The following is a 16,812-nucleotide window of genomic DNA, read 5'->3' as shown; positions in this document are numbered from 1 at the left end:
GGCCAGAGCAGACCAATGGGAGGCCGCGCCCGTACGACGGGGAGGCGGCTTTGATTGGCGGAGAGCGTAGGCTCGTACCTAGAAGGGGCGGGGCGCATCCCGCCGTACTTCCTTTTCCGCCCGCTTTCCAGGGCCTGGGGCCCTGCCCCGTTCTCCCCGCCTCCAGGCCAGAGCAGACCAATGGGAGGCTGCTCACGGACGACGGGGGGCGGCTTTGATTGGCGGAGGGCGTAGGCTCGCACCGAAAGGGGGCGGGGCGCGTCCCGCCGCGGCTTCCTTTTCCGCCCGCTTGCCGGAGCGTCGCTGCCTCTGGGGCGGGGCGGCCGGCACTGGGGTTGGGGGTGGGGGGACGCGCAGGCGCAGAGCAGCAGGCCGGGTTCCCCCACCCCCACCCCCCCGCGCGGCGGCGCCTGCGCGGTGCGCGGCCGAGTCGGCCCGAGGGCGCCTGCGCGCTGAGGCAGGACGCGCGGCCCGGCAGGCCGGCTGCAGCGGGCGCCTGGGGCGGGGCGGCCGCGGCGGCGGCGGCCGCGGCGGTTTCGCTGGAGCGCGGGGCGGCGGGGCCCCGGCGGCGGAAGATGGCGGAGCTCGGCAAGAAGTACTGCGTGTACTGCCTGGCCGAGGTGAGCCCGCTGCGCTTCCGCTGCACCGAGTGCCAGGACATTGAGCTGTGCCCCGAGTGCTTCTCCGCCGGCGCCGAGATCGGCCACCACCGCCGCTACCACGGCTACCAGCTGGTGGACGGCGGGCGCTTCACGCTCTGGGGGCCCGAAGCCGAGGGCGGCTGGACCAGCCGCGAGGAGCAGCTGCTGCTGGATGCCATCGAGCAGTTCGGCTTCGGGAACTGGGTGAGCGGCGGGGCCCCGGGCGCACCTGCGGGGGTGCGGGCGCCGCGAGGCCGCGGGGGGTGGCCATGGGCGGGGGGTAGGGGCCCCCGCCCGCCTCCCGGGGCAGGGCCAGGAGCACAGAGAGGGTGCGCCAGCCGCCCAAGGTCACACAGCAGGAAGTAGCGGGGCGGGGGGGGGGGGCGAATTGGGCTGACTGCCCCCCACCTCCCACCCCCGGGCCGTTTTCCCAGCCTTTTGGGGTGACCTCTGCGGGTGTCTGCCTAGTGCACCCCTTGGGCGAAGCCCGGCGACTCGCCGGGGACTCCCCAGAAAGGAGTCGGGGGGACACGGGCGGCTCTGAGCCTTGACAGCAGTAGGGCGGCCCAGGAAGGAGTGGGTTTTGCCTGGAGGACAGTGTGCTGAAGGCCAGAGCAGCTCCTCTCCACGCCTTCTGCCCTGCAGGCAGGCGCTCCTGGTCCTCCCGGTCACCCTCACCGCCGCGGCCGGCACTCACTTTGTGGCCTTGTGGCCCCTGCCAGGCACTTGTTGACCCTTGGCCCCCGCGACACCCCGGGCTTCGTGTGACCTGGGCTGAGTGGGTTCTGACGCAGAGCGCATGGACCGGGCCATGTCTGACCTTTTGCATTTGGCCCAGTAGGTAAAGAGTGCCCCAGCAGTGCAGGATACCCCGGGGTTTGACCCCTGGGTGGGGAAGATCCCCTGGCGAAGGGAAATGGCAACCCACTCCAGTATTCTTGCCTGGAGGATCCCCATGGACAGGGGAGCCCGGTGGGCTACCATCCACGGGGTCGCAGAGTCGGGCACGAGTGAACGACTTCACGTTCTCTCAGAAGGTTTCTTTGGGGACGTTTATCCGAGGGAGAACACAGCTGGACTGCACTCGTCCACATCGGGCTCTGGAGAGAGAGGCACGTGGTGGCTCTTCCCTAGGTGGTCTCTGAATGTTCTTTGCACTCTGCAAAAGGAGGCTTTCGTCCGTGTTAGGAGAAGGCCTGGCTGGCTTTGGCCCATAACCACCAAGGATGTGTGGTCACCTCCAGGCGTTGTGAGAAGTGTGGGGGGAGAGACGGGAGCCCACTCCCTCCTCTTTCCAGACCCTTCCACGTGGTGGTCCCCCAGCTCCCCGAACCACTTCTCCAGCAGCATAGCCGTCCCTCGCTATCTGCGAGGGCGGGGCGGGTGGATTGTTCCAGAATCCTCCCCGGCCACCAGAACCATCCCATACTCTGTCCCTTGTCTAAAATGTCAGAGCAGGGTTGAGCCCACAGATGCTGGGGCCTGACCGCTGGCCCCTTCTCCTGGGCTTGCCGTTGGAGACGTTCCATGCTTCTCCCCGCGTCCCCAAACCTGCCCTGCCTGTATTTAGGTTAGCTTTTCTCTGTCGGTCAAGCGAGCCTGTCTTCGGGGGCCCGTGCCCATTCCGCAGCCCTGGAATCTTGAGCCTCTCCCAGCTCCTTAGAGACACTGCTCCCGGTTCTCAGCTGAGTGCCAGCATCACGGAGGCCACCCTCCGGACCCCCCTCACTTGGTCCTGAAGCGCTGTCCATGGACGCGTGTGGAGCCTCTGCTCCACGCGCGTCCTGTGACGGTGAAGGAGTCTGGAAGGAATGGTGTCAGCCTGGCCTTCGTGGGCATTACAGGGTTGTGGCGGGCTGGTCCTGAGGTCCAGCCTCCGGTTGCAAACCCATCCCTGCCGTCCCGGTGCGTATTCCCTGGACTCCTCCACTTCCCTTGACCCAAATCTCACACCTTGATTGGTCGGCTCCTTGGGCTGCAAATGAAGTACCATCCTCAGGGCCTTCTTCCAGGTCCAGTTCAGCGGCAGCCCTGTCTTCAGAATCTTCCAGAAGCTAGCCTCTTCTCACAGCCTCAGCGCAGGCTGTTGTCCATCTCTTGCCTGACGGCTCCTGGAGCCTCCGGACTGGCCTTTCTGCTTGGTCCCCGGGCCCTGCAGCCCGTTCCAGGCAGCAGGATCGGAGCCATCTCTGAGGACGGGTCACCTCCCATCAGCCTGCAGCGGCTTCCAGTTCTCCGGAGATGAAACTTGAGGGCCTGCAGGGCCTTTCAGCGTCTACCTATCCCGGGATCCTTTTGATCATTTGTTATTTGTTCTGTTGAGAATGCTCCCCACTCCCCGACACCCCCAATCATGGTTTGTGACTGGGCTTTCTGCTCCCATATCAGTGCTTCAGAGAGACTTCCCTTCCCTGCTTCATTTTTGCAGCTCTTTTCTCTGCAGTTGCTGCTAAAAATAGCTGGCATGGACCGAGAGGCTCGCTGGGTGCCGGGCACTGTGCTGAGCTTGCGTGGTTCCTTGTGAGAGCCTCCCAGCTCAGGTCTGTGCTGCAGGCTTTGGACCGAATCGTTTGGTGTCCGAGTCTGTGCTCCGAGCCGTCCTGTCAGCACTGCCTCCCCTGCAGCTCTGCGGAAAATACTTGAAAAGTGAGCCCGGGACTAAAAGATGCATTGTAGATGCTGAGGGAGGCCGGGAGGGTGCTCTGAGAGCAGTACTACTTTAACTTGCATGCGAACCATCTGGAGAGCATGCTGAAAGGCAGGTTCCGACTCGGGGCCGGCAGCTGGCTCAGCTGCTCCAAGAGACAAAGCCGGGGGCTTCTCCCTGCTCAGCAGGCGTTGGGGTCTCGCTTGGAGGTCCACGGGCCAGGCCGAGGCGTGGCTCTCCCATCTCTCCCTCTGCTCTCTGGGGCGCCTTTGCCCTGAGCTTCGCTGTGCTTCCTCAGAGGTTCCTCTGCAGTGCTGAGATGCGGGCTGTTTCCAGGCGTGAGCCCCGAGCCGCGTGTCCCACGCAGGCCGCTGTCAGCAGGTGTGGGCTCTGGGTGGGGCGCTTTGCACGCGTGCCTGCGTGCTCCTCTCAGCAGGCTGTGGGCTGGTTCTTGGTTGAAGACCAGCGATCCTGTGGAAGGCCCTGGTGCAGACCCCGGCTTCCACGTGGTGAGGCCAGAGCCAGGGCTTAACCTCCTGCTGCGGTAGCAGCGCCTGCTGTGGCCGGGGGGCTGTGTGCTCCTGGCTGGGGCCGGGTCTAGACCCGACTGGGTGAGGGGTGAATAAGAGGGCCGGGGCCGAGGGACAGGGACCGGTCTCACAGGCGGGTGTGCGTGTGGGGACAGTGATGCAGAGGCAGGTGAGACCGTTGTGATTTCTCTGGTGGTACACGTGGGCGCGGGGTCGTGGGGACTCCGTGGGGACAGACCCTGCTGAAGTCTGGGCCGTTTGCTCACAGCGTGTCCCAGGGTCTGGGCCTGGCTGAGGGGTGCCAGCTGCAAGGCCAGGAGGGTTTGGGACGAGCAGCAGAGAGGACAGGGGTGAGCGGCTGACACCTGTGATGGTAGACCAGGAAAGAGCCCAGACTTCACTGGGCCCACCGCGGCCCAGCACCGTGGGTTCTGAGCTGACTCATCCCGGGCCGCTGGTTGCGTGCTGGGCGCTGTGCAGGTTCAAGGTTGGCAGACACGGACCCTGGGGGACGCAAGCACGGACGTGAACGCCAGGCTGCACTTTCCCACGGTGCCGCACATTCGTTGGTTGGTTGCTGAAGCATCGACCAGTTTCAGGGAGGCCTGGGCCCCCCATCTCCGGTGGTCAGGAGGACTCCAGGGGCAGGTGGGGTTCACGCTGGCCCTGAAGCTCGATTTCAAGTTGAAAAAGGACGTGGACTAGTCTGTGGACTCTGCGAGGCCTTGTGCTGTGAACGTACGTTCAGGCTGATTACCGGAGGCAGGCGGGACGTCATGAAGAAGGGCTCTCCTTGCATGGATGACAGTGGGGCCTGGCAGGCTGGGTGATGCAGACGCGCTGTGTGCTTTCATCGTCCGGCACTCGCTCAGGACCCACGTTGTGCTGGACCCCATGCTACACGCAGAGTGTCCGCAGGTGAGGCCTGGATGCAGCAGTTACAGAGAGTCCAGGGCTCTGATGCAGTGAGTTCTCAGCACGCTTCTTCTCCTCGGCGAGGCGGAGGCCTTCTGTATGTTGGTGGGAAACGGGTCAGCTTCCTGAGAGCAGGGGTCTTAATCGCCATCAAGGAGGGGCAGGGAAGAGCTTGGGTGGAGAAGCCAGCTAGAGTTCAGAGAGTTATGCAGAGTGGGGCCTTTGTTGTTTGGGGGGCTGGTTCTGTGGGCCCTAGTTCCCTGGCTCGGGGTTGAACCCGCAGCCCTGCAGAGGGAGCATGGAGTCACCGGAGCTCCAGGGAAAGCCAGTCCCTGAGAAAGTGGTTCTTAAACTCTCAGAGTGATTGAGAAAACCCTGGGAGGCTCCTTAAGCACAATCCTGTCCTTCTCCCCTGCCACCCCACCCTTCTGAAGTCAGTAGGTCAGGGGGCGGTGTGAGAGTCTGCAGTTCCAACAGGTTCCCAGGTGATGCTGCTGCTGTCCCGGGGACCCTTTACTTTAAGAAGCACCGGTGCAGCTAGAGTAAGGCATGTGACTTGTAAAACTTTTACTATTTGAAAAAATGTATATATTTTTATACATTTTTATATATTTTATATATACATAAAATATATATTTACATGGATGCATGTATCCAGTGTGTACTTTATGTATATATTAGATACATGTATCCATCTATACATATACTTTATGTATACATAGTATACACTTTATGTATACATTAGACATACAGTGGACTGCAAGGAGATCAAACCAGTCAATCCTAAAGGAAATCAACCTTGAATATTCATTGGAAGGACTGATGCTGAATCTCCAATACTTTGGCCACCTGATGTGAAGAGCTGACTCATTGGAAAAGACCCTGATGCTGGGAAAGATTGAAGGCAAGAGGAGAAGGGGACGACAGAGGATGAGATGGTTGGATGGCATCACCGACTCGATGGAACTGAGTCTGAGCAAGCCCCGGCAGTTGGTGATGGACAGGGAGGCCTGGTGTGCTGCCGTCCACGGGGTCGCAAGGAGTCGAACATGACTGAGTGACCGAACTGATACATGATGTAAAGTTTGCCATCTTAACTACTTGTGAGTGTCCAGTTCAGTGGCATGAAGTACAGTAGTGCTGCTGGGAAGCCGTCACCACTGGCCAGAACCCTCTTGTCTTCACTAACAGAGTCAGTCCTCCTTAGACACTGAGCCCCCGCTTCCATCTCCCGCAGCCCCTCTTAGCCACTGTTCTCCTTGGTGTCGCTGCGGGTTTGCCTGTTCTAGGGACCTCACCTACGTGGGTTCACATACTCTCTGAACTCTTTGACTGCCTTGTTTCTCAGGATAACGTCCCTGGCTTGGCCAGTGTTGTAGTGGGTGTCAGAATCTCCTTCGTGTTTAAGGCTGAGTAACAGTCCGCGGTGTGGACAGATCACACTTGGTTTATCTGGTTTCTGGATGGGCCCTGGCTCTCGGGGATGCTTCTGCGGTGAACACAGGTGTCCAGATAGCGCTGGAGTCCTTGTTAGTTCGGGTAAACACCAGGAGGTGGAATTGCTGGATGGTGAGGTAATCCTGTGTGTTCCTGGAGGACCCGTCATGCGGTTTTTGCACAGGGGCCCCTGGCTTCGTAAAGCTGTCTCACAAGTGTAGCCTGATTTGACCTGAGAGGCTAGTCCCCCTGAGGGCGGTCACAGGTCTGAGCGGGTGAATCCTGAGTTCAGGTAAGAAGACGGGGACCCTGGGACAGAGCAGAGGCTTATGGAGCTTTCTAGCTTTAAAAAAAATGAGACCCGGTGGCCCAGGGACACAGGGCACCTGGCGTGGCCGCTGGCCTGGAAGGCTGCGCCGGAGACCGGTTATCGTGGCAGCTGGCCTTCACCCGCCAGCGTGGAGCGGGGCAGGTTGGGCTGGAGGGCAGGGGGAGGGTCTGGAGGTGCAGGTGGCTGGCCCAGGGCGTCCTCCCAGCGCTCGAGAGGCCGGCGGGCATTCTCTTCACTGTAAAAGGTGACCGGCTGGGCTGGAGAGGGAAGCAGCCGCATCCAGGGCCCTGTGTGGGTGTGCTGGGCCGGAGCCCTAGCCGCGGGGAGGTGCATGCACAGGGGAGCACGCGGGCGGCCGGTGGGGCTGCAGGCCCGGGTCTGAGTCCAGAGCCCAGGTTGGGTCCTCGGGGGCAGCCAGCCTGAAACACCCTCCTGGGCCCATGGCTCTGACCCCACCCGGTCCTGCGGGCCCACCGCCCCCTCCTCGGCCTTGCACCCCGCGCTCTCCTGGCCCGGCAGGCGGCTCTTTCTGCGCCACCCCCCCCCCCCCAGCCCCGAGGCCCTGCAGCGTCCTGGCTGCCCCCCGGGGTCTCTACCCCAGCTGCCCACACAGTGGGCCCTCTGGTTGCTTCTGTCCTCTTGAGGCTTCTTCCTTTAAAGAATGAGAAAGCGGGAGCCATGTCTCCCTGGGGGGATGTAGCATGCGTGCCCCTCCCAGGCCTGGCCCTGGAGCCTCGGGAATGAAGCCAGCCTCCCGGCCTCCACCCCCCGGGCAGATACGAGGCTGGTCAGGAAAGGACGTGCTCCCGAGCAGCCCCGCCGACCGACCCGCACGGGAAGGGTGCTCTGTGACATGAAAGAGTCGTCCTGGTAAAGGCGCTGGTTCTCACAGAGACGGGACTGGATGCTCTGCACCAGCAAGAAGTGGGTCCTGCGGTGCCCCTCACACGGCCCGGGGGTCAGAGAGGGCACCGAGGCTGCGCGCCGACGAGCTGGTCCGTCCGTGCTGGCACGGCTCTGTCTGTGGGTGGGCTGCGCCCCCTGCGCCGGGCTGGGCGAGAGCTGGCCTGTGTCCCCGGGGGTGGCCGCGCCCGAGGTAGTCCTCGCGATCTGGGAGGCGGGGGACGCTGCTCGGAGGATGAGATGAGGTGAAACTCGTAAATGTCCGTACACGTTAACTGTGGCTGTTCATGATGGTGTGTTTTATCCTGACAAAACACTTAAGAGGAGCAATTACAGATTGTAAGCAGGAGCTGAGATGATAAAAACACGTCTCATGGCAGTGAGTAATGGAGCCAGGATGTGAGCCTCACTCTGGGCATCACGGAAGCCTTCCTGGAGGAGGTGACCTTGGTGAACACAGGCCGTGGAAGCGACACTAACAGCTTCATAGTAGGAATAATAAAGCCAGCGTCCATGGGCCAAGCCGTGCCCAGCACCGGACCAAGAACGTGCATTACCTCATTTAATCTCCGACCGCCCTGTGAAGGTGGTAGGTAGCAGCACCCCCGTAATCCCGACCAGGAGGTGCGGAGAAGTCAGTGACGCGTCCAGGTCTCTCAGCAGTGAAGGGCTGGGGCCTGGAGCCGGGCCCGAGGCCTGGCCCCAGGCTCTGCGCAGAGAGGGCAGCTGGCATTTGTGGGCAGAGGCCGGGTCACAGGGTGGGGGCGGCCTCAGCCGGAAGGGAGAGCCCCTGAGGCAGCCCCCGGGAGCTGGCCAGCCCGCCATGGGACTGTCCTACATCTTTTCCCTTTGGTGACCTCAAGGGCCCAGTGCAGCGTCTCAGAGATGCGTTTTCTTTCTTTTTCAAATGACTCCAGGAATCAGCATACCGAACTCTCCTCACCTTGTTCTGAAGATGGGAGTCTTTTCTTTTAAGTTCGTGTATAGGAAAACAAGCCTCCAGACTTTGGGCTGCTTCCGGGGCTGTTACCGCGCGCTGCGGTGGGAGGGCCCCTTCGGCTACAGCTGTGTGCCTTGCTCGTTTCACTCGTACTTGAACTTTCCCTTCAAGTCTCTTTCCCCGAAACTTAGCTGCTCATTGCCCGCCCAGCAGTCCCGTCTATCTGTCCATCCACCCATCTGGATGAAGCAAAAAAACTTGGACCTCGAACACACAAGGGACAGGACCTCCCCACTGCCCATGCCCACCCCCTGCCGTCACGGGACGCTGTGGGGCGTGGACGGGACCGTCCCCCCTGGTGTGACCCGCTGACCCATGGGGACCGGAGACGCGTGAGATGAGAGGAGTGGGGTGCCAGGCCAGCGGCCGGCATGAACCGTCCTTGTCGGGCTGTGTCCGTCACCGCTTCCTGGAACCTGTGTGTCCTCCCTGGACTCTTAGGGTCAGAGCTGGGCCGTCCCCTTCTGTCACGGCCCGCAGTCTCAGAGCCCATGAAGTCAGGCTCCTGGGGCTTTCCCAGGCCTTTCTCACCGGCGCCAAGCTGACGTGGCAGTCCCCGGGGTCGATTCTCAGCAGTCACTGCCCGGCGCCTCCCCGAGTAGCGGCCTCCCCCTAGGCATTGGCTAAGGTGGTCGGCAGTGTGGGGTCCTGGGGACCTGGGTACAGGACACCAGCCCCACTGATGTGGCTTCATGAATGGCCACCACCCAGGTCTCTCTGGAGCCAGAAACCCCTTGTGTTAACGGAAGAAGAGCTGGCTCACCAAGGTGTCGGTGCAGGGCCCACGGCCATACAGCCCCTTGCCTGGCAGGGCTGGAGAAACCCAGCCTGTGTGTCTGGAGACAGCCTGGCTTCTTATCCCAGGCCGTCCGCCTCCACTGGGGTGGAGGCCCCAGGAGTGCGGATGTTCATGGAGCAAGATGCAGAGTGGTGGGCAACCTGCCTGTGAGCCCTGAGTAACCGCCCTGTGTGCTGCCTGGGGGGCGGGGACTGCCTCCCGGAACAGAGGTCCTCTCTTTTAAGGATGCTGTATTTTATAGGTATATGTATACATATATGTGTGTGTATGTGTGTGTGTGTGTGTGTGTTTGTGTGTGTATATATATATTTGATACAAGGAGATCCAGCCAGTCAATCCTAAAAGAAATCAGTCCTGAATATTCATTGGAAGGACTGATGCTGAAGCTGAAGCTCCAATATTTTGGCCACCTGATGTGAAGAACTGACTCACTGGGAAAGACCCTGATGCTGGGAAAGACTGAAGGCAGAAGAAGGGGACGACAGAGGATGAGATGTTTGGATGGCATCACTGACTCAATGGACATGAGTTTGAGCAAGCTCCAGGAGATGATGGACAGGGAAGCCTGGCGTGCTGCAGTGCATGGGGTCACAGAGTCGGACACGGCTGAGCAACTGAACTAATTTTTTATGAAAATCTTAGACCTTTTAAACAGAGAATTGAGGCAAAATTTAACTTTAAAAAGGTTCCTTTTAGTTTCACTGATAAAAACTAGTGCACAGAACCTCCACCTCCCTTCCCCAACATGAGCGGCTTGCATCTCCTGGGGCAGGAAGTTCAGTGTTGGCCCAGAAACTAACCCCCGAGTGGACCGCTGTGAGGCAGCTGCCCCGGGCGCACACCTCTCCTGTCTCTGGGGCACGCTGGAGTGCTGGCGCGGGTATGCGGGGCGCCTGTGGTGGGGGCCAGCTGCTGCGTCCCTGGCGAGGTCGGTCCCGCGTCCTGGCCCCCCAGTGGTCCCCAGCGGCCCGGGTGCCCCCTCCTGCTTCTCTCATGCTCAGGACTGCCCTTCATTTTCAGAACGGCAGTACCTGCGTCCAGCGGAAAGCGCCCGGTCCTCGGAAGGCAGACGGCGGAGGGCTTCCCTCCCAGCACCCCCAGCCACCTTGCTCCGGGCCCTGGGCACCGGGCTGCGGTCCCGGGCCCTTAGTGTCTGACAGCGCAGGCGGGCCGCGCCGCCCGCACCTCCTGGCTCCTCACGTGCGGGGCCTCAGGGCCCGGCAGCCTTGCCGGAGAATGGCCGCACAGCCCTTGCCTGCTCCATCCTCATGGCAGGAGCTGACAGAGAGGCCCCCGGACAGGTCACAGGGACACCTTGTTTCGCTCAGACGCCGGATCTCTGCTCAACCTCTCGCCGCGCCCTCGGGCTGAGTCTCCCCCTCGCCGAGCACCCGAGGGGCACCGGGGGCAGGCTGCTGGGGCGCCAGGGGGCAGTGGCCTCTCCGAGGGCAGAGCTTTCCCGCAGGGCCGCACTGGACGAGGCCTGGGGCCCCCGCGCTGAGCCACGCCGCGCGGGGGGGGCCCCTGGCGAGGGTCAGATGCGGCTCCCACACCCCCGGCCGCCCGCCTGGCACGGGCAGCACAGCTCAGGCCGGTGGCGCCCCGGCCCCGGCTCCCTGGCGAGCACAGCCTTTCCTGCTGGAAGGACGTGTGTCCCGGAGGCTCCTTGGAACCAGCTGGGGTGGGCTGAGCTGCGAGAGAGTGTTACTGACCCAGGGGCTTCCTGACACCTTCCTCCCCTCTGTGCCCGGTTGGTCGGCAGGGTCAGCCCCCCAGGGGACCGGCTGGTTTCCTGGGCTCCCGTTCTGCCTGTGGGGGTGCAGGGACCATCCCAATCGTGGGGGGCAGGGGGGGGCGCGCGCTGAGTGTCTCTGGGCAGAGCCAGGGGAGTGAGGCCGGCGGGGCGCGGAGTGGCTGCTGGGAGCGAGTGCACACTGCAGGCGGCTGCTTTCTCAAGTGGCTTTAGTGGTTCCCTTTAAGGAAGAAGCCTCTTGGCAGAAGGAAAAGATTGAGGGACTTGTACAATTTCCTCCCATTAATAACCCTGTGCGCGCAGGGCGGGTCCCTTCTGGAGGCGTGACCCCTGCCTGCAGCCCGGGCCGGTCTCCACTGCTTGCTGGACCCCAGCGGCCCACAGAAGCGGTGGCCCGATTCCCGGGTCACCTGACCGCCAGCTGGGGAAGGGACACACTGGCCCGGGGCCGGGGCGTCAGAGACGGAGCCTGGCGCTTTGCGTTGGGACGCAGGTGGCACAGTGAGCCAGCCTCCCTCCCTAGTCGGGAGGCCCCGGGCCGCATCTATTCTCCTAGTTCGGAGTGGAGTGGTCACTGGGGCCAGCAGGGCCGCCCCCCACCCCACCCCCGGGCTATGGCTGCCCACCCAGGCCTGTCAGCCTCGCAGCCAGACTGCTTGGAGGCAGGGCGGCCCCAGGCCGGGTGACCTCTGCTTGTCCTCTTAAGAGAACCAGGAGAAAAGGTGGGGTCTGGGATGTGGGTTTCAGCTCTGCCCTCCGAGCAGATCGGCGCCTTTCTGGGTTCCTGACTTTCTCCGGGGGTGGATTCTCCAAAGGTTATCCCTCCATCCAGGGGATCAGCCCAGCCAGAGTGGCTGTGGGGGACAGACATCACGGTGCCCGCAGGCTGCGGGGTGGAGGTGCCTAGGGAGCCCTGCGCCCAGCCTGTGCCTGACCCTCTGATCGCTTGTCTCTGCAGGAGGACATGGCAGCTCACGTTGGCGCTTCCCGGACCCCCCAGGAAGTGATGGAGCATTACGTAAGCATGTACATCCACGGAAACCTGGGGAAGGCCTGCATCCCCGACACCATCCCCAACCGGGTGACCGACCACACCTGCCCCAGTGGGGGCCCCCTCTCTCCCAGCCTCACCACCCCCTTGCCTCCCCTAGACATCTCGGTGGCCGAGCAGCAGCAGCTGGGCTACATGCCACTGCGGGACGACTACGAGATCGAGTACGACCAGGACGCCGAGACCCTCATCAGCGGGCTCTCGGTCAACTACGACGACGACGACGTGGAGATCGAGCTGAAGCGCGCGCACGTGGACATGTACGTGCGCAAGCTCCGCGAGCGGCAGCGGCGCAAGAACATCGCGCGTGACTACAACCTGGTGCCCGCCTTCCTGGGCAAGGACAAGAAGGAGAAGGAGCGGGCGGCGCGGCGCAAGGTCACCAAGGAAGAGAAGGAGCTGCGGCTGAAGCTGCGGCCGCTCTACCAGTTCATGTCGTGCAAGGAGTTCGACGACCTCTTCGAGAACATGCACAAGGAGAAGATGCTGCGCGCCAAGATCCGCGAGCTGCAGCGCTACCGCCGCAACGGCATCACCAAGATGGAGGAGTCGGCCGAGTACGAGGCGGCCCGGCACAAGCGCGAGAAGCGCAAGGAGAACAAGGCGGCGGCCGCGGCGGCCGCGGCGGCGGGGGGCGCCAAGCGCGGCAAGGAGGAGGCCCGGGACGGCGAGTTCGCGGCCATCGAGCACCTGCCGGGCTTTGAGCTCCTGTCGGACCGCGAGAAGGTGCTGTGCAGCTCGCTCAACCTGAGCCCCGCGCGCTACGTGACCGTGAAGACCATCATCATCAAGGACCACCTGCAGAAGCGCCAGGGCATCCCCTCCAAGAGCCGCCTGCCCAGCTACCTGGACAAAGTCCTCAAGAAGAGGATCCTGAACTTCCTCACCGAGAGCGGGTGGATATCCAGGGACGCCTCCTGAAGCCCGCCGCCCGGAGTGCCCGGGATGGACGGACGGATGGAGGACGGTTGCTGCGAGAGCCACACCGACAGCGAAGAGGGGGAAAAATAAAATCTTTGTGAGCCAAAACGAAACAGGGTGGGCAGGAGGGGGAGAGGAAACGCTTTTCCGTCCCACCCCCCACCCCGCATTGTTGCTCTTTTTTAAAAAACAAATCCAGTTCTTTTTTTAGGGTATCAATTCTTTTTACTGTCTTCTGAAGAAGCAATAGCAACAGTTGGATCAAGGGGAAGACAAAATCCGTGTATATTTTACCTGAATCCCTAAATGTAGTACTTTAAGATGAGGATTTGCCTTTGAGTGTTCAGTGTGGATACATGATGATGAGATTGGGAAATTTACTTTTTTTGTTGCTTCCCAGTGGTACAGGACTGTGAGATGGGCGGAGGGGAGCCCTTCCCTGCTGGCCGCTGGTTCACCCCCGTGACCTGAGCTCTGCGCGGCTGCCCTCGGTGGCGGGCAGGTGGCACTTTAGGCGGAGGGTGCGGGCCGGGCAGAAGACGCTGGGGAAGGGCGGGACGGGCATCCCTAGGGACTGGCCTGGAGGAATCTGGTGGTGAACGGTTTGGCCAAACTGAGCTTCCTCACGACGGCTGGTGGTGGCACTTTGAGGGAGCTCACCACGGTGTCTGGGGGGGATGCGGGGCCTCCTCCCCTGGAGGTGCTGCTTGCTGCGCTTAGAACTTGGCCGTGTGTTTTACTTGGAAGAACTCATTTTAAGTGAAGCTCACTGAGAGTTGGGAGTTCTGGGTTTTGGCTCCTTCCAGGGTTCTCACCCCAGTGGCAAGCGCCTCTTTCTCTGAGACTGCCCCTGTGCCTTGTCTTGTGTGGTGTCAGGCGCTGGGCTAGGCGAGAGGGACCCCGGTGGCCTGGAGGCCTGGGTACTGCTTCCCGGGGCCGCCGCCTGGAGCCAGACTCTGGCGTGGCTCTGCCCAGCCGGGTTCAGAGAGGCTCTCAGGGGTGCCCTTCCGTGACAGGCACGGCGCCTTCTGCGGGAACCGGAGGAGTCGCGTGTCCTCCAGTTGCCCGGGGCGCTCGTGTCCAAGGCCCTGCTGTAGGGTCAGGGGAGTGGCCAGACCCCAGTGCTGCTCCGGTCATCCTGCGGCGCATCCCGCCTCTAACCCCTCGAAGCTGCCAGACTGTTTACCTCCCAGAATGCTTGGGCTTGAAGTTACACTGAAGTGAAGGGATTTGGGAAAGAAAAAAAAAAAAAACTCATCATTTCCAAGGACGGCTTAATTCTGGTGCCTTTTCCTTTCACGTCCTTCTGTCTGTCCCCTAGGGTGAACGTCCAGCATTAAGTACACACTCCAAGTATACTGGGGGCTTCCCTGGCGACTCCGATGGTAAAGAACCAGCTGCAATGCAGGAGACCTGGGTTCAGTCCCTGGGTCGGGAAGGTCTGGAGAAGGGAATGGCAACCCATTCCAGTATTCTTGCCTTGGAGAACCCCCACGGACAGTGGAGCCTTGGCGGGCCACCGTCCACGGAGTTGCAGAGTCGGGCGCGACTGAGTGCCTGATGCTCAAACGTGTCGTCCGTGGCTATAGGGGTAAACCGCGTCGCATGCTGGCAGGGCAGCACTCCCCGAGACCTGACCACAAACCCGGGACCTCTCTGACCATTAAAGCAGCGGGCAGTGGCGTCACTCTTGAGTGCTGTCACCCGCAGGGTAACCACCGCTGATGAGCGTGTGGACACGGTCTGTGCTGAGCAGAGGCGGAGATGGTGCTACGTCCCTCCAGGGGTTCTCAGCCAGGGTTCCTGGAGCAACAGCGTGGCGCCCCCCGGGGAATCCGCTAGTGCTTCAGGGACTTGGGCCCCCCCAGGCCTCGGACACGCGGGGCGGGGCCTCGCAGGTCAGTGGGACACGGGCTGAAGTCTGAGAACTGTGGGCTTTAGCCACTTCAGTGTGACTGATTTTCTACATCAGATTCCTAGTTTGGTGAGGTTTTAAATTTAAGTCTTATTTTTATACAAAATGATTGCCAGACTTTCACTAAGCTTGAGAAGCAAAAGCTCCCTGTAAAATGTGCGTGGCCCCGGCCCAGAGCTGTCAAATGAGAAGTTCTGTGCTTAAGCAGGTTTTCAGTGTGTGTGTCTTTTCTCGACGGTATGAAGAATTTATTTAGGCTTGACTGTTTTAAAACACCATAATGAATGTATAATTTATGTTAAAAGTGTGAACCCTTTGTTACAAGGGAAAAGTAATTTTATGATTGGTTGCCTCTTGTCCCATCAACTCCAGCTATTACTGTTGCATTAGTCCCGCCCCTGCTGTTTGCTCGGAGCCTTTAAATTTCTGTATTTAATTCTTATGATAAATGAGTCACCATGATCCCATGGAATTAGGTCTTTTCAAAACGAAAACTCTCGAGTCAGAAGATAATCAGCTGTTCAGAACGATGCTCTGGATGGCCAGCATTCCGAGAATGTATTCAGACCGAAACTCTGCCTACCACCTTTTCCCCTTTTACACATTAAACAGGTTGAGAAGCAAACAGTGTCGCCGCTTGCTCTTTACTGCCCGCCCCTGGACCCACAGCCTTTCAGTCTGGTAGCTGGTGTGAGCCAGTCCTCAGAATCAGGATGGGGACCAGCCTGATACGTCTTACTGTGGCTTTTGGTCATCGCGCCTGTTCTCCCTCCAGACTGTTCAGCAGAAGAGCCCTTCAGGCCAGCGCTCCTTCCCAGAAAGGAACGAAACACCCAGAGCTTCCGTGGAGCCAGGCTGCGGAAGTCTACGGTGAGTGTACAGTGCCAGCTCCGTAACCTACATGGAGCAACGAATCCAGGCCACAGTTAGGGAAAAGCCAGGAACCCAACTCAAGTGCAGCCCACGGGCCTCTAACTGCGGCATCAGCATGGACACAGTTCATATTTCCCTGTTAGTGGTGACTGTGGGTGAGTGAAACAGGAAACAGTTCCCATTTAGGCCAGACCATCTCTGGGTTTAGCACCTTTTAGCAGCAACAGCTGAGAAGGGATGAGAGGGGACACTCACAGAAACTAGTGTGAGAATTACTCACACTCAGCATACAGATGCATCCAGAGAAGCAAAACCATGTGCCCACAGCCGCAGTGTAAAAGCAAGTGTGACTCCTGGCGTGGTTTCCTCAGGGCACCCTACCGCCTTTAGTTCTGGACTAGGCCTTTTTATATGTATATATATGTATGTATTTTAACATTTATTTGGCTGCCTCAGGCTGTAGCTGCAGCACGCCGGATGTTTCCTTGCAGAGCACGGATTCTCTAGTTGTGGCTTAGTTGCCCTGTGGCATGTGGGATCTCAGTTCCCCAACTAGGGATCAACCCGAGTCCCCTGCATTGGGAGGTGGATTCTTAACCACTGGACCACCAGGGAAATCCCTGGGCTATGCTTTTGACCAAATAATTTAGAGCAACTTAAAAAGGGGAAATTTCTTTGCAATTTTAATGATGGGATTATTACCTATACCTTTGAAACTTGAGTGCCCCCATCTTTATGCAGTAAATAGATGTAACTGTGCTGATCTTCAGGCCCTGAGGTACCCCTCAGAAGCAAAGAGAGCGGATGGTTACTTTTTCTCTGGTACTTTTAACAGAACCTCAGTCATTCAGTTTTTCCCGTAACGTGAGGGAAGGAGGGTCCTAAGGCGAGCGTCACAGGGTCAGCGGTTGCCGGTCACATGTCCCTGATGGTGCTGCTCCTGAGCGTCCGTGGTCCTCATGGTCGGGGGCAGACCCAGGCCTGCCCCGAGCACCGACCGCCAGCACCAGCCAGGGGGAGCCCAGGAGGAAGCCACTCGCCCTTCCGGAACATGAGCCAACACGTCTGGGCATCAGGCACACAGCTGCAGGGTCTG

The 16,812-nt window shown here is 60.5% G+C and overlaps 1 protein-coding gene across 1 annotated transcript; it reads left to right on the top strand.

Annotated features, from left to right (window-relative positions):
- The first annotated feature begins 191 nt into the window (after positions 1–191).
- Positions 192–13,253, top strand: TADA2B (transcriptional adaptor 2B). Its single transcript, XM_020880327.2, has 2 exons — positions 192–845; positions 11,915–13,253. The coding sequence occupies exons 1-2, from the start codon at positions 576–578 to the stop codon at positions 12,926–12,928; spliced, it is 1,284 nt and encodes a 427-aa protein (XP_020735986.1). The 5' UTR covers positions 192–575; the 3' UTR covers positions 12,929–13,253.
- The last annotated feature ends 3,559 nt before the right edge of the window (positions 13,254–16,812 follow it).

This window comes from Odocoileus virginianus, unplaced genomic scaffold (assembly GCF_023699985.2).
Source record: "Odocoileus virginianus isolate 20LAN1187 ecotype Illinois unplaced genomic scaffold, Ovbor_1.2 Unplaced_Scaffold_5, whole genome shotgun sequence".
Lineage (NCBI taxonomy): Eukaryota > Metazoa > Chordata > Mammalia > Artiodactyla > Cervidae > Odocoileus > Odocoileus virginianus.
The sequence above is the reverse complement of the archived record's forward strand: the minus strand, read 5'-3'. Positions and strand labels throughout refer to the sequence as shown.

What these genes read in the sequence shown, in the direction of transcription:
- TADA2B (XM_020880327.2), top strand. Translation starts at nt 576, where the DNA reads ATGGCGGAGCTCGGCAAGAAGTACTGCGTGTACTGCCTGGCCGAGGTG. An exon ending in AGTTCGGCTTCGGGAACTGG is followed by an intron (nt 846 to 11,914) that starts GTGAGCGGCGGG and finishes TTGTCTCTGCAG; the next exon opens with GAGGACATGGCAGCTCACGT.